Source organism: Ceratotherium simum, chromosome 13 (assembly GCF_057802395.1).
Source record: "Ceratotherium simum simum isolate JZ-2026a chromosome 13, ASM5780239v1, whole genome shotgun sequence".
In the NCBI taxonomy this organism is placed as follows: domain Eukaryota; kingdom Metazoa; phylum Chordata; class Mammalia; order Perissodactyla; family Rhinocerotidae; genus Ceratotherium; species Ceratotherium simum.
In genome coordinates, this window is record NC_141912.1 from 4,834,572 (window position 1) to 4,859,201 (window position 24,630).

Here is a 24,630-nt window from a genome sequence, read left to right on the forward strand (position 1 = left end):
CCCCTTCCTCATTCCGCACGGCTGGAGAAACGTCCAGTCTCCCGGCAGGTGTGCCCTGCGGGCCGTTCCCACTTTGCCCAGTTCCACTACAGAGTGGAGAAGGACCAGCCATCGTTCTTCTGACCGAGAGGGCCTGTCGCGTAGCTGTCCACACCGTTCCCCCCGAGGAGAACCACCATTGACAGCTTCGTTCCTTTAGAACCCAGACCTCCCCGGAGTCCAGATTCCAGCCCCTCCCCCCAGGTCTCCTTCTGAGGAGGTGGACGCTCCAAGAACAGGGAGGCCCGGCGTGGGGGAAGCTGCGGGCAGAGTGGAGGCAGCCGCGCCCTCGCGCCGCCCTCGACTGCGCCGGGCTCCCGCCCCCGGCCTGCCGCCGAGCGAGCGTGTCCGCAGCGCGCCGGGCCACACGGCGGGGCGGGAGGTCCGGGCTCCGGGTCTTGGCGGCTGCCGCGGGGGAGGCGGCACGTGGTAGGGAGGGGGTTCCACCTGGCCACGCCGCCAGTCCTCCGCGGGCGGGCCTGGCCCCGCACCGGGACCGCGGCGGCGCACGGCGGGAGCTCTGCGCTCTCTCGGTGGGAGGCCGCGCATTGGGCGGCGCGGACGCTGCCGTCGGGGCAGAAGGCTCCAGACGCGGGTCGGCTCGCCCCCACGGCCCCTGCACAACTTCGTGCCCGCCGATGCCTGCCCCACTGGGCACCGCCGCCCTCCGCCTCGACCCTCGCGGCCCTCGGTCCCGCCCGCCCGAGGCTGGGCACTCAGCACCCACGTCGGGGCGGGCGGGGCGCGGTGGGTCCGACCTCCGGGGGGCGACTTGGAGAAGCCGAGGCCACGCCCACCACTCCGCGCGGTCCCGCCCACGTCTCGCCACGACCCCGCCCACCACTGCCGGGCCCCTCCCCTTCCTGCCGGCTCGCTCCTGGCGACCGCCCGCCGGCCTCGGCCCTGAGCGGAGCCCGCTGCTCCCCTCGGCTGCCCCGCCCCAGCGGTCTCCCCGCCCCTCCCGCGCGGGCGGCCCGAAAACCCGGAGCGCGGGAGCGCGGCTTCGCCGGGCCCGGGCGGCCGCACTGGGCATGCTCAGTAGCCAGGGCAGGTTTTTTTGGTCGCAAGTAGGAAGCTTTTTGCACTACACCGGAGAGGGGGAGCCGCGGAGCCAGCCGTGCCGCCGTGCACCGCCGACGCGCCCGCCCCAACCCGGCCCGGCCCCGCGGCGGGGCGCGATGAGCCCGAGCCCCAGCCGGCCCGCCGGGGAGTGAGCGCGGGGCGCGGAGGGCGCGTTGCGCAGCTGCTCCTGCGCACAACCCCGCCGCCGCCGCCGCCGCCGGCCCGCACTGGCAGTAAGTGAGAGGCTCGTCCGTGTGAGCTCCTGGCGCCGGGAGCGGGAGCAGGAAGCGCAGGCCACGCAGGGACCCAACTGAAACAAAGTGTCGGCCGCCCGGCGGCGTCGGCGCCTCGCCGCGACCCTGCCCCTCCCGCCCGCCCGCAACTCCGCCGCCCACCATGGCTTCCGAGGAGCTGTACGAGGTACCTCCCCTCCCCCCGACCCTCGGGCCCCGCCGCCCGCCGCCCCGCGCCGCCCCTCCCGGCCCGGCCGCGCCGCCGGCGCCCGCCTGCCCCCTCCCCCGCGCGGCCACAGTTTGCTGGACGGGAAATGTGTGCGAGGGGAGCCCGAGCCACGCCGCTCCGAGGGGCCCGCGGGCGGGGGGGGCGCCCCGGAGTTGTCGGGCTCCTGGGGGGTCCCGGCGTGGGGAAGTAGCGCTGACACAAGTGACTTGCTCAGACCGAGCCCAAAGTGTTCTTGGCGAGGGCAGCGGGTGTGAAGCCCCCGTTCCCGCTTGGCGGGGTCTGTGGGCGGTGCGGGGGTGTTTTTCCTGTCCATTGAGTAAAGCGTTTCGGGGAGGGTTTTGCCTCAGGTTTTGGGAGGGGGGGCCGAGAGGAAGAGTGGAACTGTCTCTCGACTCTGCTGCGAGCCCAAGCGATGCAAAATATCGCACCGAAAATGCTAAACGTTGACCACATGCTTTAATTAGGTTAGCATTGTGGCCAGAGCCAGGAAATTTAAATTTAACGCTGATACACCGTCATTCATTTGCGCCGCAGCGTTGCAAGTAAGAAAGGGCACATCAGAACTATAAGTTGTGGGCGATGGGTTTGCCAGCTTCAAGTTTTGGAGTTATCAGTTTGGATCGTTAGATTTTGTATGTCTCGAGGTAACTTCTTGACCTATTTCAAAGTAGCCTTCCTGGAGTACAGAAGCTTGGAAGGCTCTCTTTTTTTGGATGAAGGATTCTTCTGTTTCATATATATATATTTATAAATATATCTTCAGAAGAGATTTAAAACTTTTGGATATTCCCTGGATGCACCTTTATGATGCGTTTAGGGACCTGGGTGGTTAGGGACTTAAGTAAGCTTCTATAGCAAGTAGAGCCCTTGTGAACCATTAATAAGTACCAGGTGAGCCTTCTGAACTGTCTTCTCTTCTGGTTGTGTTATTGCTCTTGGCACAGAATGGAGCTCCATTGCCAACAATGATAGCCTTCTAGCAACTTGTTGTTGCTTTTTGAAAGCAAATGTTTGCAGAAATTCTCAGGAGGCTGCCTTCTGTAGACTTCATGGTAAGGTTATTGCCTCCCCTTACATTGTATGTGGTCAGTGTACTTTAGCTGGGACTGAAAATGTTCTTTTCAACCATTTTACACGTTATCTGTGCCCTACTGTATTCAAGATACTATTTTGGGTCATTTGGCTATGTAAAGGGAAACAAATCTCCCTGTTCTCAAGAAGCTTCCCTTTTAGGAAGGAAAGTGTTGTATATGGGTAAGGCCCAGAAGTAGAGGCTGAGAGGTAGGTCTTCCAGGCTTAGACATACAGTTGGGAAGGTACATAGCATGAGGGTACGTAGGGTTTTGGTTTCTACGTTAGATTATTTTTTGATAGTTTAGGCTTGAGTATTCACTCTTCTTCGTTTTTGTGATTATAAATACATAATCAGCTAACTCATTCCATTAGTGGGTAACAGCAGCACTTTATACATAAGTTGTATCTTATATGTATAAAACTGATCCCGAAGACAATACGTTTACCACTAGTGCATTATGAACTAAATTTAGTTCTTTCTTTACTTATTCTGTATCTTCAGGTTTTCTACTTTCTGCTTTCCTGGTAGAATTCCTTTATAAGTCATATTTTGTAGAAAGCTTGTGTTCATTCAGCATGTGTGTTGAATGCCTGCCCTGAGGAGGTTCCATAGGGAGATAGGGAGGTATGAGGCATGAGAATGGTTCATGCCCTCAGAGAGCATCTGTTGGGGAAGAAAGAAGTACATTGCAAAGAAAGAAAGTTCAACCTGCACAGTTGAACTTTTGATTCTGGGTTTTGTTTTAGTTTTGGAAAAAAGTGTTATAGGAGTATAGTTGAGGTGATAGTAAATAATCTGGTGGCCAGTCTCTTTCATGGTAAGTTTTCTAACTTCTCCTTTACTCTGACTATATTATGACTGAAAGTTGATGTTTGAAAGTTCTGCATAGTGGTTGAGAGCCTGGATTTGGAGTCAGAAAACCTAGCTATTGAATTCCAACCCTGTCACCTTGGGTAGATTAACGTTGAAAGCTCAGTTTTCTCATCTGTAACATTGGGATTAGTGCTTACTCATAGAGCTGTCAAGTTTAAATGAGAAAATATGTAAAACATACCCCACAATTCCCATAGTGAGCACTCAGTGAGCCATGGTTATTATTGTATTTTAACTCATCTAGCATGCCTCCCTGAGGCTTGGTTTTGTTTCTAGAGATATAGAATTGTACTGTTTTAATCAAGGCAGTATTTGTGAGGCAGAAATGATATGCAGTTGTAAATGGGCACTACACTCTGACAAGCTGTTTGACAAGTCTGGGGAGAACACTAAAGTACTTTAGTAGCCAGATCATGGGACATTATTTGCCTTGTTTTGTCCAGTTCTGCCTAAATTGAAATAGAAGTTTCATGTTTGCCCTCAGACTCCACAGTTCTAGAGGAATATATTGACAAAGGAGGAAGTGTAAAGTTTTGCTTTTTGAAGTAATGTGGTATGGTAAGAGCACAGGTCTGCAGTAGCTATGTGAACTTGGGTGAGTTACCTGATTGCTAAGCCTTTGTTTTCTCATCTAAAAAGAAATGCGATTTCCAACCCTTAGCATGGTGCCTGGTATATGGTAATAGGTCCTTAGTAAATATTTAAATGGTTATTGTAACTATGCCTTGTGAATAAAAAATAAGGGAACAGAGCCTAGACAAGATGGGGTGGAGCATCAACCTTCCAAAATTGGAAGAGTTACTCTCAGCTGAAGGATAGAATAATTTACTCGCTGCATCTCCAGCAGCTAGGATCAGGAAAGACAGATTTTTGATGCACCCATGCTAAGAACTTCATAGCTTTCATAAAAGACAAGCATCTTTTAGATCAGGGGTCTACAAACCCTATATAAAGGGCCAGATAGTTACTATTTTAGACCTTGCAGGCCAGGCAGTCTCGGTTGCAGCTACTCAACTCGGCTGTTGTAGCACAAAAGCAACCATAGACGGTACCTAAATGAATGAGCGCTACGTTCCAGTAAAACTGTTTATGGACATAAAATTCGATTTCATGTAGTTTTTACATGTCATGAAATATTCTTTTGTTTTTGTTTTTTTTTTCAATCACTTAAAAATGTAAAAATTATTCTTAGCCCATGGCTTCTACAAAAACAGGTAGTGGGCTGGATTTGACCTGCAGGTCTTATTTTGCTAACCTCTGCTTTAGATGGTCAACTGTGCTGGAGCTGAGGTTGACACTGGGGTTGGGGCATATGGAGGGTGAAGTGTGGCAGAATTAAAGGCCTTCTAGCTCCAATCCCAGCTCTAGACTTAGAGCCAGAAGTTCTGGGTTCCACTCTTTATATAGGGAAGGGAATAGCTGTGTATCTTAAGTAACTATCTCTCCTGAACTTCCTCGTTAGTAAGAGGGGAATGATGGTAACTACTTCAAAGAGTTGTGAAGCTAAATGATATTAGCATGTAAAAGCAACTACCCAAGTGTTAAGTGATTATATTATTCTAGAAAACATCTTTATCTTCTTCCATTCTTAATTAAAGAAAAGACAGCACACCCAACTCTCAAACCCTGAAATTAAACCTGTTTTCCTTTGAGATTTGAGATTTTAAAGTGTCAAGTAAATTGATTACATCACCAAAGAAAAAGATGAGATCAAGAAGACTTTAATTTATCCAGGGCCGATATCACATAGGGCCTATCTTACTCACCAAAAAAAAAAAAAAAAAAGAATGAACTTGACTTGTACCTGGCTTATAAAAAATGTCTTCAAGTTGATTAGTTTGGAAGGATAATCAGGATTCTGGGGAAAGGTAAGTCTTTTGAATCTTTTTCCTTACTTTGGGATAAGATTGCTCCTTTCTGCTGTGCACCACAAGAATTTTATGTACATTGACCAAAAGCAGTTATAAATAAAATCTGCGTGTGTAGTTCAAATGGAAGTTACAAAGATCAGGAGACCTTCCATGGATGTTGGTCAAGAAAAACCAGCATCTGTTGTGTGTGGTATAGCTGGCTCTTAAAAGATTGAGATCACCAAAATAAGAAAAGAAAAAGAGTTATTTGATTTCTGGAGTTGATTGTGGGGCAGTGAAATGTAATGTGTGTGTATTTTGAAAATTAACATGCTATCTTAAATGTGACTTGCTGAGAATATTTATTCATTTGCCTAAAAAACGACAGTGTGGAGACATCTCATGTGTTTTTCCTTTGAATTTGCTTTCATGTTGTGTGTACTAGAATAAGTCTTTTTCTGTTCTTGCTGTGATGTCTAAGAATCATTGAATTTTTCCTTGTGCTTCATCATGATTTAAACCATTGAACCTGTTTTTGTGGTCTATAGGAAATAGTTTATTTACACTGTTCTGATTCACAGTTTTGAATATCTGTGATGCACAAAGCCATTGTGAGTCAAATTTTTGTGAGTAAGGAGTAATAGTTTTTATATTGTGTGTGTTTCTAGGTATAACAGCATTATCTGGGGTCCTTTTAAAAGACAGATTCTTGGGCCCTAACCATGAGATTGTGGTTTTCAGTGTTTGGATGGAGACAGGAATCTGTGTTTCAGAAAGCTTTCTGGAATGCAGGTGGATTTAGGAAGCTCTGGATTGCACTGGCTTGTGTTTCTGACACTGAGACCACAAGTTGAGGTGGGGAAGGGCTGGGATCTGCCTTTGCAGAAGAGGAACTCTAGGGGGACCAGAGAATCCTTTTTGCAGGCTCTTTGACCATTGTCAGTTATAAACGTTTGCATCATTCTAGGAAGGGAGCATTAAAAACACTAGGCAGTTAGCTAAAGGTGTTGTAATTTCTATTTTCTATCTTCATTGTATGGTATGCTTGTCCACCAGATTGTAAAATTGGTGCTCAAAATCTTTAAAACTAGGAATTTTATTCTGATCATTACTTTCCTCAGTTCACACATTGCAATAGTTGCATAATTGTTGAATTAAATTTAATGGGAGAGTGAATTATAGGAATGACTTTCCATTCTTGACCCCTAACCTGCAGGTCCCCCCCCACCCCCCCCTGCCACATTATGCCCTGTGCTGTTCCTTTTATGCTCAGTTCCTCATATGCATGTTTGGTTTCAACTCTAGGATGGGGAGAACTTCCAACTTGACTGTTTCCCACACAAACCTAATTCTCTTCAGCGTTTTAAGCTGGGCAAGGCCTCAGGAGTCCGTGTTCTCTGGGCAGTCTGGGAAAGGTCTTTGCATTTGTGTGAAAATTTGTACAAGTACATGTGAGCATTTTTTCTTGGGGAGAGGATCAGCAGCTTTCATCTGTTTCTCAAAGGGATCTGTGACTCAAAAGAAGTATTAAAACTGGTCTTGAGACCTCTGAGCTAAGACTTGACTTTCACTGCCCTTCATTGACTACTTTGATGTTATTTTTGCCAAACTCAGTTCTGCTCCAGCTAGAGTCTTACAGTAAAGCCATATTAAAACCTCACTGAGTAGGTTTGGAAGTTGTATGCTTCCAGTCTTTAAGTTGCTGTTCTTGAAATTATACATACATAAAGTATAAAGTTATTATTTTAGCTCCACTTCTGACAATACAAGGACTTTAGAATCCTTTAACTCTGATCCACCCCTGAACTTACATTATTTATTATTTTCCAGTGTTTATTATTGTCCATGAAAAAAACCTCACAAAACAGAACATTATTATTGCATACAGACAATACTTGTTTAGATTTACCTATGTCTTTACCAGTTTCTCTGATCATCAGTTTTATATCTCAGAACTTCTTTCTGGGATTATGTTTTCCTTCTCAAATATATTCTTTAGAGAGTTCTTTATTGATGGAAGGGTCTCTAGTTTTTTGATTATCTTTAAATGTCTTTATTTTGCCCTCATTTTTGAAAATGGGAATTGATTCCAAATAAAACCAGTTAATTGGTTATTTTCTTTCAGCATTTTGAAGATCTTATTCCATTGTCTTCTGGCTTCCCCATTATTCTTGAGGAGGTTGTTTTCAGTCTAGATGTAGTTATTTTACAGGAAGTCTGTCTTCTGTCTCTGGTTGCTTTTGAGATCCTCTCTTTGACTTTGGTGTTCTCTGGTTTTATTAGTGTATCTGTGTGTGACCTTCTTTTTTTCTTTTGTAAGGAGGATTAGCCCTGAGCTAACATCCCTTGCCAATCCTCCTCTTTTTGCTGAGGAAGATTGGCCCTGGGCTAACATCTGTGCCCACCTTCCTCTACTTTATATGGGACGCCGCCACAGCATGGCTTGACAAGCAGTGCATCGGTGTCCGCTTGGGATCCAAACCTGTGGATCCTGGGCTGCTGAAGCGGAGTGTGCGAACTTAACTGCTACACCACCGGGCCAGCCCCATGTGACTTTCTTTTCATTGATAAGCTTGGTATATGTTGTGCCTCTTTTGTGGATTTGTGCCTCATTAGTTCTAAAAAATTATTGACCATTTTATCATCAAATACTGTTGCTCTTCTATATTCTTCTGGAATTCCAAGTAGGCATTTATTAGATCTTCTCATTCTCTCCTCCCTATCTTTCACCCTCTCATTGATTTTGTTTTGTTTGCATTCTGGATATTCCCTTGGATTTAACTTCTAGTGCACTAATGAGCTAGGTCTAATTTGCTGTTTGACTCATCCATTGAGTTTTTAATTTCAACAGATATATTTTTACTTCCAAATATTCTGGGTTCCCCCCCGCCCGATCTCTGGCTTGCTTTCTTAGTCTTTGGTGTTTGTCTACTTTTATGATTGACTCATTCTTTATGGTTGGGTTGGGGAGAGTTACTGGGGCGCTTGGATACTTTCCTTGCTTCCTGCAAGCCCAATAAAGTATTAAGAGCTATATTTTATTGAAGATCAAGTTAGTTTGTAGTGAGACTGCCCTTTGGAACTTTGCTTTTTTGCCAGAATCTGAAGAAACCTTATCGATGTGGAATTTGTGGTATCATGAATGGGGTTTGAGGTCTTGAGCCAACACTTGAGATTTAATGATATTGAAAATGCAAATAAAGTATAAACTAGATTTCAGGGCAACTTTATGAAAATGGATATAGTAGTTACAAAGAAAATATTTCTGAAGCAAAATGTTCATCTTTATTTTGCTTGCCTTAATATGTATGCATATCTTCTCAAACTTTTCTTTACCTGAGGTTGGCCTGTTCATTTGGTCTGAGCTAGTGAAGCCGTAGTTGTTGGCTTACTTTGTCCACACCTACACAGCCGATCCCTTCCCCATACCTTTGCATTGCCATTTTTCCTATAAATGGTAGATTCCCCAACTTATCAGCCTCAGTGTCAGTCCTCATCAGGACCTCATCAGAGTTCACTACTAGCAGGAATCCTCCCCTTCAAACTCTGTGTGACTAATTTACTTTTTGTTTTGCGCTGTTAATTACTTATTTGCACTTGCATATGCATTCATTTCTCTAGATATTAAATAATATCATGCATGTTGTCTTCTGGAATGGTTGGGTTCATGTCTGTTTTTTGGTATATCGTATCGCAGTGCCTAATCTCAGGATATGAATGTGGCGACCAGTCGATAACTGCTGACTTGTAGCTAAAAATACAAATATTATAATGCTGGAGTTATATTGTTTGAAATTATACCATATATGTGAGAATTGTGCATTTAGACATCTTTGAAAAAACTCTACATGGTGGTTATGGAGGAAAATTATTTCTAAAATTGATACAGATAATTTTGGGGGAAATTATGTTCCTAGAAAGAGTATTTGAAATGTTGGCTACAGTATTTATGTTTAGCTGTTGGTGAAAAGTAGCAGGGAGAGGCATGTCTAACAATAGTGTTTTCTAATTGTAAAAGTTAGCCTCAATATATTTAGGAAATGTCTTTGCTTTTGTCTTAGCTCCATTTATATAATGGGCTCCACCATGTGAAGTTTTCAAGAGGTTGGTAGTTTTCCATTGTTTGTTGATGAAGCCCAACAATGTTGATTGCACATCATGAATATCTTTGGTTAAAATGTACCCATTTTTTTTCATCAGTAGGTTACTCTTTAGGATTTCATAATTTCAGAGTTGCATACAGAAGCATTTCTTATTTTAGCATGTAGCTCATCTGAAAGCCTCGGCTATTTAGAATATGTGAGAACCAGGATTAAAAAACGAGTCTTCTTGGCTTGTAAAAAGGGGTCACACTCCATACACATTGAACAACTCGGGGTCTCTCTTGGAGACTGTTTTTCAGGTGTGATATGCTTGGACTTAACTAGCTTCCTTAGCATGTTAGAAACAGATTTAGGTGTAAGGCAAAGGGAGCTGCCAAAGGCAGGTGAGTTGACATAAGTTTGCTCATGAAATTAGCTGAAGAGGGTAGTTGGTGAAGGCACCTCTAGGTCATGGGTAACGGGCTCCTGAGCCCCATAGAGCATGTGAAGGGCATGCTTATGGAAAGAAAAGGTGTATGTTGCAAAGAGCTGTGTCAAATATGGTTTTTAAACAATTTGGGCATGTAAGTGACAAAATTAAGTTTACTTTTATGGTATGCCTTCCAGAGTTTCCATGCAAGTATTCCTAACAGCAGAAGAGAGCAGGTATTCTTCTAAGGAGATGGAGGTGGGAGTGGGAATTAAACGACCTGCTGCAAGCCTGGCCTGTTTTTGAGTTCTCATATTATCCTAAAACCTTTGTGAAATTAACAGTGTACTCCATGCAATATTTTTTTGGTTTGATGTTAAATGTTTTAAAAGTACTTACCGGTTAACTCTTCTCCATAAATCTTTGGGTCAGCTTGATGTTTCTGGAAGATGAGCCAAGAGTTAATGTCTTCACACAACTCTTGATCTCCTGCTGTGTATGTGCACCCTGGTTTAAGAGCAGAGACTTACTGTCTTATCTTCCATGATGATGCTAGGTAAAGGAAGTGTTAGCTGATTTGGTGAAATGCAAATGAAAATATTTGAATTGAATAATCAAAATATTTTTTTGAATCTTGTTTTAGTAGTTGTTTTTATCATTGACGTTTGAAGATCTTTATTTTCTAACATCATCATGTTGCTGGGTGTTCAAGAGAAGGTGCACTAGCTGTTTTTATCTCACGTTGGCCTGCTGATTCTCTACTTAGAAGAGTGATTGTGCTGTTCCTTGGAGTCAGTCATGGGAGCATTTGTAGGGTCCGTGTTGGAATGGAGGCCTGTCTGCTTCGTAACTCCTCTCTACCCATGAGCTAGGCCAGAGCCCTCTTAGAAAACTTCTGTCTTCCAGGGAGTCTCCATCCTTCATCTTCTCTCCCTCCTAAATTTTGTTGTCCCCATGTCCAGCTCTGGTACCTGCAACTTGATTTTCATCCCTCTGCCAGGTCCCATTTGAGTAGAGGTATCATTCATTCTGTTTTGACTCTTGACTCTGGCTTTTGTATTTGGCTTGTTGCCTTGGTCAGAGCTCTGGCCCCGGGAAGTAGGACTCTGACTGCCCACTTTTGCTTAGCTTGCTTTTTATCTGTGCAGTCCAGAGAGAAGTCCTCTACCTGTCTTATGCCTCAGACACCTGAGGAGGAGTGATTTAGCCACCTCCCTAACTCTCGGCCAGCACAACTCCCCGGTCTTGGTCCTCTAGCTTCCCTCTTGTATGCAGATGAGCAAGAGGTAAATGATTATTTTGTTCTCATTTTTAAGGACGGAGAGAGAGGTAGGGGTGTGTGTGTGTGTGTGGAGGGGTCCTAACTAACTAGAATGTGATTTGTAGCGCTCTTCCTTCACAGTATATATATGAGTAAAATTTCATCCAGAATTATTTTATATGCCATCATTCAACACCACTAGCTTTAGCTCATAAATGAACTTTTTGAGAATGTCTTGATTAAATTGATAGATACCTATCTAAATAAGTGTGTTCCTAGGGGGAAACAATCCTTTCTAAGGAACTTCAGGTTGGGACTGCTTAAAAATGATTATGTAGAATGAGTTTAAAAGATCATGAAAAGGAGATCTTGTCAAAGTCAAGTGTGTACCTCCTGCCACCTTGGCAGGAGGAAGTTAAGTGTTAAGACTAGACACATTCAGCTTGTCCAGGAACCTGGTCAGCATCAACAGAGATTGTGGTCATGTGGGCAGCTTTACAGCACTGCCGCTCCCTCACCTTTGTCAGAAAGATGGCCTGGGAGAGAAAAAGACCAGAACCATGAAGTGGAAGGTGGTGGTGCGGGAAGAATTGTTAGTTCTAAAATTCAAGTCTCTTACAGACATAATCCCACTAAAAGGAAAGCTAAAATTTCAGGGTCCTTGCCTTGGCTGAATTCTGTTGCAGTAGAGGGATGTGCCTTGGAGTTTGGTGAACTGTTTGAAAAGCTGTTGCTGTAGTGGAACAGATCTCCCCTTGAAGAGTGCTCCCCTCAGAGTTTGAGAAGGAAACATTGGAGCAGATAAGGACATTAATGTGACCTAGGCCCTGAGGGTAGGTCTGAGAACTCTAGTTTCCCTTCTGAGGCAGGTAGGCAAAAGAGTGGCATGCCCAGTAGTGTTCTGAGCCCCTCATGCTCCCGGGTGATAGGGGTGGGAACTGAAAGTAAGGTGGAAATTCCCATCCTTCATATGCTTTACCAGCACCTTCTGCCACCTTTGAAAGTGTGTCCTGAGTTTCTCTGGAGTCTGTCTGCGACACTTACAGCCAACTCCCTTCCCACACTCACCTGTTAGGACCACAGCTGACCATCTGCTCTGCTTTCCTGGGAGGAGGGATGTGGCTACATCCTCCACTGCATCAGGTGGAACTGTCTTGTGCCGGCTACCAATCCTCCAGGTGATGGGAGGTCACCTGGGGCCCTCGGTGTTCTCTGAAGACGCGTGGGGGCTGAGCAGAAGTGAAGGCCTGCTTCTCCTCTGTTACAGGAATAGTGAGGCGGTCGGTACTGCTTCATCAGAAGCTCCTTTGGTTGTCAGCTGTGCTTCTCCTCCTAGTTGAATCCCCGATAAGGGGAAAGATCCAGGGGACAGACCTGGCTGTGCTTAGAATAGGCCCTCCCCAACAGTGTTTATTCCTGGGCCAGCTCCATTTTGGTTCCCTATTCCTGGCAGGCCTGCGCCCTCCAAGTCTCTCTCGCAGTCGCCCTGGGCAGGAACTCCAGTGATTCAAACTAAAGCCCTCACAACCTAAGGAGCAAGAGTGGCTTCAGAGCCATCTGCAGTGGTTTATCCGCCTTGACACGGAGGTGTGTATCAGAGGCCCCTGTCACTGAAAATTGTTGTAGGGTCGATTATTGGACCAAGAGTTCTACCCAAATTACTTTCTTTTGTTTTCTCTAGCTTTCTTACATTTTTGGCCTTTTCTAACTCTAGGTCAAAGGAAATGAGATTGAGTGTTGCTGTCTTTTCCAACAGCTTGCTCTTTGCTTTGTCGCTCGTCTCACTCCCCCCCTGCTTTAGAGCCCTGCTCCTGCTGCACTTCATCATATAATATAGACTGGAATTATTCAGGAAGGTTTAGTTTCCTGTTCTTTTTGAAACAATCGAGTGAACAATAGAATTCTTCTGTCTTTCTAAAATAAATCAACTTTCAAACTGAACTAAGCTTCTCCTGTGCTTGTCCCTCCCTCTCGCCTTTTCCCTGTAGGTTGTTTGTCCTTAGTAGAAAGTGGATTTCTCACTCCTCCTGTCCACTATGATCAATTTAGGACGTGTCATCCAGTCAGATTTTTTGCTTGTCTGTTGTGTATAACTCATTAATAATGATACAAAAGAGCAAGAAACATAGAAAAGTTTACTTTTCTCCCTCTTAGCTATTTTGGATATATGTTAGCAAGAAGCTATGTAGTAAACATCCTTAAATGATTGATGTGTTTGTTAAAAGTGGTATTTGCAAGATTTCTTGAAGAGAGTTTACAAATAATATGATACTGATGAAACCTTTTAAAGGTGAAGATTGCTTAAGTTAAAAATCTTTTACTTGGGGCCGGCCTGGTTTTGTGGTGGTTAAGTTTGGTGCACTCTGCTTTGGCAGCCCGGGTTCGTGGGTTCAGATCCCGGGCAGGGACCTACACCGCTCCTCAAGTCATGCTGTGGCGACAACCTACATACAAAATAGAGAAAGATTAGCACAGGTGTTAGCTCAGGGCCAATCTTCCTCAAGCAAAAAGAGGAAGATTGGCAACAGATGTTAGTGTAGGGCCAATCTTTCTCACCAAAAAATAAAAATAAAAAAATAAAAAAAATCTTAATAAATTTTATTGTGCAATTAACAATAACGTGACTTAGTACTATATTTAAGTATAAGTAAGTTGCCTTTTGCATCCTATATAAAAGCTTCTCAGAGTTCAGGAAGCATTGCCTCTAGATTAGGGTTTACTTTAAGGTGTTGGAGAAGTTACTGTTCTATAAGACACATACTAACACCCTGATCAAAAGAACCCACTCATTTTTCTTGCTATGAGGACTAGAGTTGCAACATTTTCTTAAACTCTTTGTAGTGTAAGTTAACAGATGATGGTAGTCCCATTATAAAAAACACATAGGATCCTAATCAGTATCATAATCTCCCTTTTTTTCTATGGTCACAATACTTAGAGTCATTAAGCAGAATGTAGAGCAGATGTGACTAAAGCAATGGCATTTTTAATGTAGTTTGTGGAAACAGAATAGGAAGGCTCAACTAATTGCCTGTAATTTCAAAGGTAGCCGGTAGGTTTCCTGTGCACAACAGCACAGAAATGTTTTGTATGGACCTAAAAATGAGGGGCTAATTGTAGGGTAGAAAATGAATAAGCTTTGTAGGAGATTAAGCAAATTTGCTAGGAGAATGAACTTAATGCATCATCGGATAGCAAATTTTTTTTGTGTGGGGAAGATCAGCCCTGAGCTAACATCCATGCTAATCCTCCTCTTTTTTTCTTTTTTTTGCTGAGGAAGACTGGCTCTGAGCTAACATCTATTGCCAATCCTCCTCCCTTTTTTTTTTTCTTTTCCCCAAAGCCCCAGTAGATAGTTGTATGTCATAGTTGCACATCCTTCTAGTTGCTGTATGTGGGACGCTGCCTCAGCATGGCCGGAGAAGTGGTGCGTCGGTGTGCGCCCGGGATCCGAACCCCTGGCTGCCAGTCACGGAGCGTGCACACTTAACCGCTAAGGCGTGGGGCTGGCCCTGGGTAGCAATTTTTGACTGCCATCAGAGATTTCAAGTTAATCAGGTATCTATAATGAAGCACAAAACATTGATGAAAACAGAGAAAAGATCAGAGATTCCATTTGTCCAAAATTTTATCCAAAGAAAAGAAGCAACTGCTCACTTTGGAAGAGAATTTGAAAGTTTCTGTAAAGATGATGGATATAAACAATGATGAGTGACGTTTACTATGATTTTTTTTTAAAGAAATAGAACAAAATAACATGTTTGGAGAATACCTTAAAGGAAAAGACATGTCTAATACAAACATTAAAAGAGGCAAGCATTAATATTCCTAAGAACCAAGAAAGCACCAATGTCAAATAAATCAGCATGTGATTTTTGTCACCAATAGCATTGTTTATTGTGTAACTGATTCTATAGGGTCAAATAGATTTAGGATGTGGAAATTAGGAAGTTTGAGAATCAGTGAGGTGCAGAGGGAACAAACCTGGGGCCTAGTGATAGATTTCTTTAATAGGACAGTTCATTTTGTCTAGGAGAAACCAGTTTTGATTTACAACAACATCATCATCTTGACTCACTAGACTTATCCTTCTGAATTAACTTTAGTTCATTTCAAAATTCATTCCCCCTTGGAGAGTGAAGATTTGGCACCATGGAGGATATTCAAGACTGTGTTTGAGAGCAATCTTCAAAGAGGAGAAGGTTCTGAGAATGTTTTGTGTTGTCAACAGCCTCTTTGAAATAAGAGTTTGGCCTTTTAACGTCACTACTTGAACCAGCTGACATTTGCGTGGCAGGCAGATCCTTTGAATTTCCATAATTTACGTAGTCTCGTCACCTTACTTGTGGTTTGTATGTAAAGGCCCTGTGTATGGTTATTGAGAAGATGTACGTCAAAGAAGAAAGAAAGAAAATTTATCCCATGCTCTACCACCCAAGATTAATTACCATGAACCATAGAGGACCATCATTCCAGACATCTCTATGCATAAATACAGATAGAAGAATTGATGTACTATACAGATAAGTTATTTCATAAAAATAGAATTATATACATGCTATTTAACAGACAAATAGAAGTTAATGTGAAGGAATTGTAGAATTTTATATAAAAACCTTTTTAATTTCATTGGCCCATTTTTCTTTTGCCTTTTTCTTGTTGATTTGTTGGAGTTCTGTGTAATGGGTGCTAATCTTTGTTATTTATCTTGCAAATATTTTCTCATGTGTGGTGCGTCTTTGTTCATTAAAATTTTTAAATCCATAATATACTTATATTTCATCTGCTAAATTAATGAAATTTTAGATTTTTATTGTAGTCAGATTTATTTTCTTCATTTTATTTCTTGTTTAGGAACTCCTTCCTACCCCAAGATCATTGTCTTCTATCATCATCTAAAAGTTTTGCTTCTTACAGTATGAACTTTAATCCACCTACAGTTTGTTTTTATGTATGATATGAAGTTGGATCTGAGTTCCTTTTTAAATGTGGGCAGTCCATTGTTTCTGTTTATTAAATAGTCCATACTGCTATGTGGTAGTGGGGTCCGTGTAGGCCCTTTGTAGATGTGCTAAATACTTGGCGTTTTTTTTTTTTTAGTAAGATGACAAGCCATTGGAGGAATGATGTAATAATCAAATTAAAATTTTTAAAAGGTTATGCTGGATGATGGTATATGGCCAATAAACTGAAGGGGGACCAGGAAGGAAGCAGAGAGGTTGATTAGGAGGCTGGCAGAATAATTCAGGCAAAGATAATGGTAGTTTGAAACTCAGGTGGTGGTATGGTGGAAGTACTGAGGAGTGATTGCATTTGGGGTATGTTTTGAAGGTAGAGCTGAGCAGGATTTAGTCATGGATTGGATATCGAATGTGAGGAAATGAGAAGAAATGGAAAGAACTTAGGTTTTTAGGCTTGAGTAACTAGAAGAATGGATTTGCTGTTTATTCAGATGGACGTTACTCCTTGAAGCGCAGCTTTGGTTTTATTGTGGGGAAAGGCTGGTGGGTGGATCAACATGAGTTGGATTTTAAACATTTTAAGTTTCTGATGGCTTTTAGACATCCAGGTGGAGGCACTGCGCAGCAACAGGCTACAGAAGTCTAGAGTTTAGGGCATATGCTTAGGTGGGAGATAATTTTGGGAGATATCAGTGTATATACATGGTTTTTAAAACCACGAGAGAATTGAATCATCCAAGGACTAAGTATAGGTAGAGAAGAGAGGCGAAGACTAATCTTGGGTGCACTCTTCAAGTGTAGAGTTTGGGAGACAAAGATGCAGTAGAGGAGGTGGGGAAGAGGTGCAGCCAGGAAAGTGGGAGAAACGAGGTGATGGTGCCCTGGAAGCCAGTGAAGAAAATTTCAGGGAGGGAATGATCCACAGTGTTTAGTGCTGTTACTGAGGACTGAGAATTGACTGTTAGATTGGGCAGCATGGAGGCCACTTGGCAGCAGCCGTTTTGGTGGAGTGCTGGGGTCTAGAGCCTGGCGGGGGCGCATGAGAGAATGGGAAAAGAGGAATTGGAGATGATAATTATAGGCAGCTCTCAGGACCAGCTTCATGAAAAGGGAACCAGGAGGGCGAGGTAGGCTCCAGAGTTTGTTTTCTTTAAGATAGGAGAAATTACAGTGTGTCGTGTGGTGGTGGGAAAGACCTAATAGGAAGAGGAAATTAATCAGGAGAGGGAGGGAGGGCAATAGCCAGAATGATTGACCCAAGCTGGCAAGAGGGAATTGGATCCAAAAGTATGGGGTGGGACATACATTTCTTTACTCAGATCTCTCCCTCTCTTCCTCCCTGTCTGTCTCTCTCCCTCCCCTTGCCTTTTGGTCCTTCAGTAATGTTTTGTTATGAACTTTTTTAATGTTTTGCACGGCTTTTCTTAGATTAATTCCTAGAAACTATGGTATTTTGTTGCTCTTGTTAATGGAATCTCTTTAAAGTTGTATTTTCTAATTGGTGGATACTGGTTCATACAAAGGCTGTTTATGTCTGATCTTTATATCCGCAGCCTTGTTGAACTGTCCTGTTATTTGAAAATTTGTAGATTCTTTTAGATTTGTATGTTGACAATTGTATCTTGCACAAATAGGGATAGTTTTTTTTTTCTTTTCAAACTCATACGTTATTTCTTTTTCTTTTATTCACTTTGGCTGGGATCACCTAGTAAAGTTCCATAAAATTTTACTATTATGTAAAAGCTGTAGATATTTGCTAGATACCTTTTTTAAAAAATCTGGTTCAAGTTTTCTTTTATTTCTAGCTTGTGAGGAGTTTTTAATCATGAATAGTTATGGAATTGTATTAAATGTGTTTTCTGCATTTATTAGAGATTGTCATTTTATCCCTGCTTTCCTTTTAATTTTTTTTTGGTGAGGAATATCAGCCCTGTGCTAACATCTGCCAATCCTCCTCTTTTTTTTTTGCTGAGGAAGACTGGCCCTGGGCTAACATCCATGCCCATCTTCCTCCACTTTATATGGGATGCCGCCACAGCATGGCTTGCCAAGCGGTGTGTTGGTGCGTGCCCAGGATCCGAACCGGCGAACCCCGGGCCACAGCAGCAGAGTGCGCGCATTCAACCGCTTGCACCACCGGGCCGGGCCCTCCTTTTAATTTTTAAATGTATATTAATATATTTTCTGATGTTGAGCCATCCTTGCATTTCTGGGATAAGCCCTTCTCAGTCATAGTGTGTTATTTTATGTGCATTGTTAAATTCTTTTCATAAACAGTGTTATAACAGTGACTTGAAGGAGAGGTAACCAACTTGGTATTGTTTTTCTAGTCTCAGTGTGCAGAATCTTGGATTTGCTGTTCTTTGAAAATTTTGTTTTGGGGCCGGCCCCGTGGCGTAGTGGTTAAGCATGCACACTCCGCTGCTGGCGGCCCGGGTTCGGATCCCGGGCATGCACCGGCGCACCGCTTGTCAGGCCATGCTGTGGCGACGTCCCACATAAAGTGGAGGAAGATGGGCATGGATGTTAGCTCAGGGCCAGTCTTCCTCAGCAAAAAGAGGAGGATTGGCATGGATGTTAGCTCAGGGCTGATCTTCCTCACAAATAAATAAATAAATAGAGGAAGATGGGCACGGATGTTAGCCCCGGGCCACTCTTCCTCAAGCAAAAAGAGGAAGATTGGCAACAGGTGTTAGCTCAGGGCCAATCTTCCTCACCAAAAAGAAAAAGAAATTTTGTTTTACTTGCCTATAAAATCATCTGAGCCTCTGTAGCCTTTTAAGATAGGAGAGGAGCTATTTGATTATCCGTTAAAGAATTAGCTCATTGATTTAGTAGTGCTATTTCTTAAGTCAATTATGGCCTAAAGTTTTTTATATTAGAATAGCCTTAGGATATTTAAAAATCTGTACTGGCTCTATGATTATATGCCTGTAATATGCCTCATGCTTTTTGTACCTTTTTTCTTACAGTTATTGTCTCTTATTTGATTCTTTTTAAGAATCAGTTTTTGATTTTTATTGATTCTTTCTATTGTATCTTTGTCTTCTACTTCATTTCTTGCTCTTTTGTTTTCTTCTGCCTTCTTTAGGTTATCTGGTTCTTTTCCTAGCTTATCGAGTTGAACACTTTAGCTCATCTTATTCTTTAATGAAGGCTATAAAATTATCCTATAAGTAAAGCTTTAGCAACGTCTTACAAGTATGATTTATTATTTTTTCAGTCTTAAGTGTCTTTAGGTTTTTGTCTCAGTTTTTGTCTCAGTTTATTTAAAACATATTCACTAATTTTTTGGATTAGGATTTTATTCATATATTATAAAATTAATAAAAATATAATATATTATAAAAATATAAAAATTCATTTATAAAAGCCAAAAGGTATAAAAAATGTACCACCACAAGGATTTTGTTTGGTTTTGAGTGCTTAAATGTATTTAAATTTAAATATTTTTAAGGTGAAAATCTTTTTCTTCACTTTCTAATTGAGTTGCGTCATGGTCAGGGAATGGTCTTTATGAATCCTTAAAATTCAGAGAGGTTTCCTTTTGTGATCTTATAAAAGGTTTTATTTTGGGATTAGAGTTCAAGATTTGTTTGGTTTAGGGTTCAGATATGTACATATGTATCAAACTTAGGTATTTATCAATTATTGACTATACTCTTCAATATGTAGTGCCCCTCTATTAATGAATTTTCCCCTTAAAATTTGTTTTTATATGTTGCTACACTAATTTGTAAGTCATATCTTTTTCCTTCCTTTTAATTTAAAAAAGTTTGTGGTTTTGTTTAGAAGTGTCTCTTGTAAGCAATGTATAGTGAGATTTAAAAACCTAAATGTGTTGTCTTTTATGAGCTTAATATGTTTATATTTGTTATGATTTGTGAAATATTTGAAATTGTTAAGTGTTTGCTGTTTATCATCCTTCTATGCTTATTTTTTTCGTTTCAGCTGTCTGTTAGTTTGAGAGATTTTTCTGTATGGATTGATTATTAATCCCTTTGCTGGTTATAGATTCTTTGTCTTGACCTGGTGGTTGCCATTATTTCTTTAAATTCTGTTTAACTGTTAGTGTGAGTAATCAAATTATTCAGTAATTCCTCTTCTTCTGAAATGTGACAAGGACATCAGCATTGTTTACCTTTTGAATACATCCATTCCTGATTTTATGCTCATCCAGATTTTTTTGTTCTTTTCAGTATACCAAAAATGGGATATGTGTTTAATAGTTAAATCTGTCTTCCTTGAGGACATAGCAAGGGCACAGCTCATTATTAATTCTTCATTGAAATCTCTGCCATCACCTCCACTAGATTGATTATTGTCTAGTATTTATTCTGTCTTTTAAAAAGAAACCAACAATTTTTTTTTAAATAACAGGTTATTTAAATTTTCTAACATTACATTTGATTGAATGCTTGTTTTGTTTATCCCTTCCCTTCTATATGGGCTCATTTTTGTTGCTGAATTACATCTTATACTTTCTTTCCTTTTTTTTTTAAGATATAATTCGGATACCATAGAATTCCTACTTTTAAAGCATACAGTTCAGTGGGTTTTAGTATATTCATGAAGTGTTGTACAACCTTTACAACTATCTAATTTTAGAAAATTTCATCACCTCAGAAAGAAGCTTTATACTCATTTGCTGTCAATTCCTACCCCCACCCCTACCCCTGCACCCCTGGCAACCACTAATCTACTTTCTGTCTCTCTGAATTTGGCTTTACTGGACATTTTATATAGACGGAATCATACAGAATGTGGTCTTTGGTGTTTGACTGCTTTCATAATATGCTAACAATTTAACATAATGTTTTCACAGATCATCCATATTGTAGAATATATCAGTACATCATTTCTTTTTATGGCTGAATATTATTCTATTTTGTGGCTATACCACATTTTTATTATCTGTTCATTAGTTGATGGATATGAGTTGTTTCTACTGCTAGTATGAATAGTGCTACAATGAACATTCATGTAGAAGATTTTATGTGGACATATACTTTCAATTTTCTTGAGTATATATATGTAGTAGACTGAATTACATCTTTTAATAATTATTTTACTAAGCATTTGGGATAATAAATTCTTGATATTTGTATGTCTAAAGATAATCTCACCATTATTGTCTCTCTTAATGGCTTTTTTAGCTGGGTATACATTTTATTGGTTGACAGTCAAGTTTTATTAGTTTTGTACCTGATGAAAAATGTGCCCCTCTTTTCATTATAGGTCATTTGAGTTTCTGGTAGTTTAAGATTTCTTACCCTTGAGAGTTCTGCAGTTTTATTACAGTGGATCTAAGACTGGATATGATATACTTTTAATCTGAGTATGAATGATGTGAGGATATTTGGTTCTTTAATATAATGCCTTGAGGAATTCTTGTGTCCCATGTTCATAAGGTCTGTAATTTTCTCTCCTGTTTCATGTCAGAGTTATGCTAGTCTCATAAAAGGAGTTAGGAGGCATTCCCTCCTTTTATTTTCTGAAATTGGTTGTTTTATTTTCTGAAATTGGTTTTGATTCTTCCGTGAATGTTAACTAGAATTTATCAGTGAAACCGTCTGGTACTGAAATTTTTTTTGTGGTAAGTTAAATTATGAGTTCATTATCTTTAATAGATAGAAAGCTGTTTAGACTTTGTATTTCTTCTTGAGTTTTGGTGTTGTGTCTTTAAAGGAATTTACTTTATCTAAAATATTGAGTTTATTGGCAGATGATAGTTTCTGTTCTTTTTTTAATTTATTTTTTATTTATTTTTAATTTTACTTAATTGAGGTCATAAGTTTATAACATTGTGAAATTTCAGTTGTACATTATTATTTGTCACCATATAAATGTGCCCCTTTACCCCTTGTGCCCACCCCCTAACTCTCTTCCCCTCTGATAACCACTAAACTATTCTCTTGTCTGTGTGTTAGTTTATCTTCCACATATGAGGGAAATCCTGCGGTGTTTGTCTTTCTCTCTCTGGCTTATTTCACTTAACATAATACCCTCAAGGCCGGTCTATGTTGTTGCAAATGGGACGATGTTGTCTTTTTTATGGCTGAGTAGTATTCCATTGTATTTATATAATACATCTTCTTTATCCAGTCATCAGTTGATGGGCGGTTGTGTTGCTTCCACTTCTTGGCTATAGTGAATAATGCTGTGGTGATCATAGGGGTGCATACGTCTCTCTGAGTTGTTGATTTCAAGTTCTTTGGATAAATACCCAGTAGTGGGATAGCTGGGTTGTATGCTATTTCTATTTTTAATTTTTTGAGAAATCTCCATACTGTTTTCCATAGTGGCTGCACCAGATTGCGTTCCCACCAGCAGTGTATGAGGATTCCCTTTCCTGTGCATCCTCTCCAACATTTGTTATTTTTTGTCTTGGTGATTACAGCCATTCTAATGGGTGAAAGGTGTGAAATTGTGTGAGTTCTTTATATATTATGGAGATTAATTACTTGTCAGATATATGATTTGCAAATATTTTTTCCCAGCTGATGGGTTGCCTATTCATTTTGATCCTGGTTTCTTGCCTTGTAGAAGCTCTTTAATCTGATGAAGTCCCACTTTTTATTTTTTCTTCTGTTTCCCTTGTCCGAGTAGATACGGTATTCGAAAAGATCCTTCTAAGACCCCTGTCAAAGAGTATACTGCCTCTGTTTTCTTCTAGGAGTTTTATGGTTTCAGGTCATACCTTCAAGTCTTTGATCCATTTTGAGTTAATTTTTGTGTATGGTGAAAGATAATGGTCTACTTTCATTCTTTTGCATGTGGCTGTCCAGTTTTCCCAACACCATTTATTGAAGAGACTTTCTTTTATCTCTTGTATGTTCTTAGCTCCTTTGTCGAAGATTAGCTGTCCGTAGATGTGAGGTTTTATTTCTGGGCTTTCAGTTCTGTTCTGTTCATCTGTGTGTCTGTTTTTGTACCAGTAGCATGCTGTTTTGATTACTATAGCTTTGTAGTACATTTTGAAGTCAGGGATTGTGATGCCTCCACCTTGTTCTTTTTTTTCAGGATTGCTTTAGCTATTCAGGGTCTTTTGTTGCCCCATATGAATTTTAGGATTCTTTTTTCTATTTCCCTGAAGAATGTCCTTGGGATTCTGATTGGGGTTGCATTGAATCTGTAGATTGCTTTAGGTAGTATGGACATTTTAACTATATTTATTCTTCCAATCCGTGTGCATGGAATATATTTCTATTTCTTTATGTCCTCATTGATTTCTTTCAGTAACGTCTTATAGTTTTCATTGTATAGGTCTTTCACCTCCATGGTTAAATTTATTCCTAGATGTTTTATTCTTTTTGTTGCGATTGTAAATGGGGTTGTCTTCTTGAGTTCTCTTTCTGTTAGTTCGTTATTAGAGTATAGAAATGCAACTGTTATTTGTAAGTTGATTTTGTAACCTGCACATTTACTGTAGTTGTTTATTTCTAATAGTTTTCTGATGGATTCTTTAGGGTTTTCTATATATAAAATCATGTCATCTGGAAATAGTGAGTTTCACTTCGTCATTGCCTATTTGGATTCCTTTTATTTCTTTTTGTTGCCCAATTGCTCTGGCCAAAACCTCCAGTACTATGCTGAATAGAAGTGGCAAGAGTGGGCACCGTTGTCTTGTTCCTGTTCTCAGAGGGATGGCTTTCAGTTTCTCCCCATTGAGTATGATGTTGGCTGTGAGTTTGTCATATATGGTCTGTATTATGTTGAGGTACGTTCCATCTATACCCATTTTATTGAGATTTTTTATCATAAATGAATGTTGGATCTTGTCGGATGCTTTCTCTGCGTCTATTAAGATGATCACATATTTTTTATTCCTCGTTAATATGGTGTATCATGTTGATTGATTTGTGGATGTTGAACCATCCCTCTGTCCCTGGTATAAATATCACTTGATCATGGTGTATGATCTTTTTAATGTATTGCTGTATTTGGTTTGCCAGTATGTTGTTGAGGATTTTTCCATCTATGTTCATCAGGTATATTGGTCCATAGTTTTCCTTCTTAGTATTGTCTTTGTCTGCCTTTGGTATCAGGGTAATGTTGGCCTCATAGAATGTGTTGAGAAGTGTTCCATCTTTCTCAATTTTTTGGAATAGTTTGAGAAGGATAGGTATTAAATCTTCTTTGAGTGTTTGGTAGAATTCTCCAGAGAAGCCATCTGGTCCTGGACTTTTATTTTTTGGGAGGTTTTTGATTACTGTTTCAGTCTCTTTACTTGTGATTGGTCTATTCAGGTTCTCTATTTCTTCTTGATTCAGTTTTTGGGAGGTTGTATGAGTCTAAGAATTTATCCATGTCTTCTAGATTGTCCGATTTGTTGGCATATAGTTTTTCATAGTAATTTCTTATAATCCTTTGTATTTCTGTGGTATCCGTTGTGATTTCTCCTCTTTCATTTCTAATTTTATTTATTTGAGCTTTCTCTCTTTTTTTCTTGGTGAGTCTGGCTAAGGGTTTGTCAATTTTGTTTATGTTCTCAAAGAACCAGCTTTTTGTTTCATTGATCCTTTCTACTGTATT

At 40.9% G+C, this 24,630-nt stretch overlaps 1 protein-coding gene across 4 annotated transcripts in view; it reads left to right on the forward strand.

Moving 5' to 3' along the window:
• The window catches only part of CDYL (chromodomain Y like), a 186,046-nt gene that overhangs the window by 2,361 nt on the left and 159,055 nt on the right, over positions 1-24,630 (forward strand). The window contains exon 1 of one of the 4 annotated variants that reach the window (XM_087437940.1): positions 1,266-1,521. The exons of the other annotated variants lie outside the window; for them this stretch is intronic. Coding sequence (XP_087294066.1) covers positions 1,498-1,521 — 24 coding nt within the window. The 5' untranslated portion in view covers positions 1,266-1,497. Of the gene's footprint in view, positions 1-1,265; positions 1,522-24,630 lie in introns of those variants that run through there. 4 annotated transcript variants of the gene reach the window in all.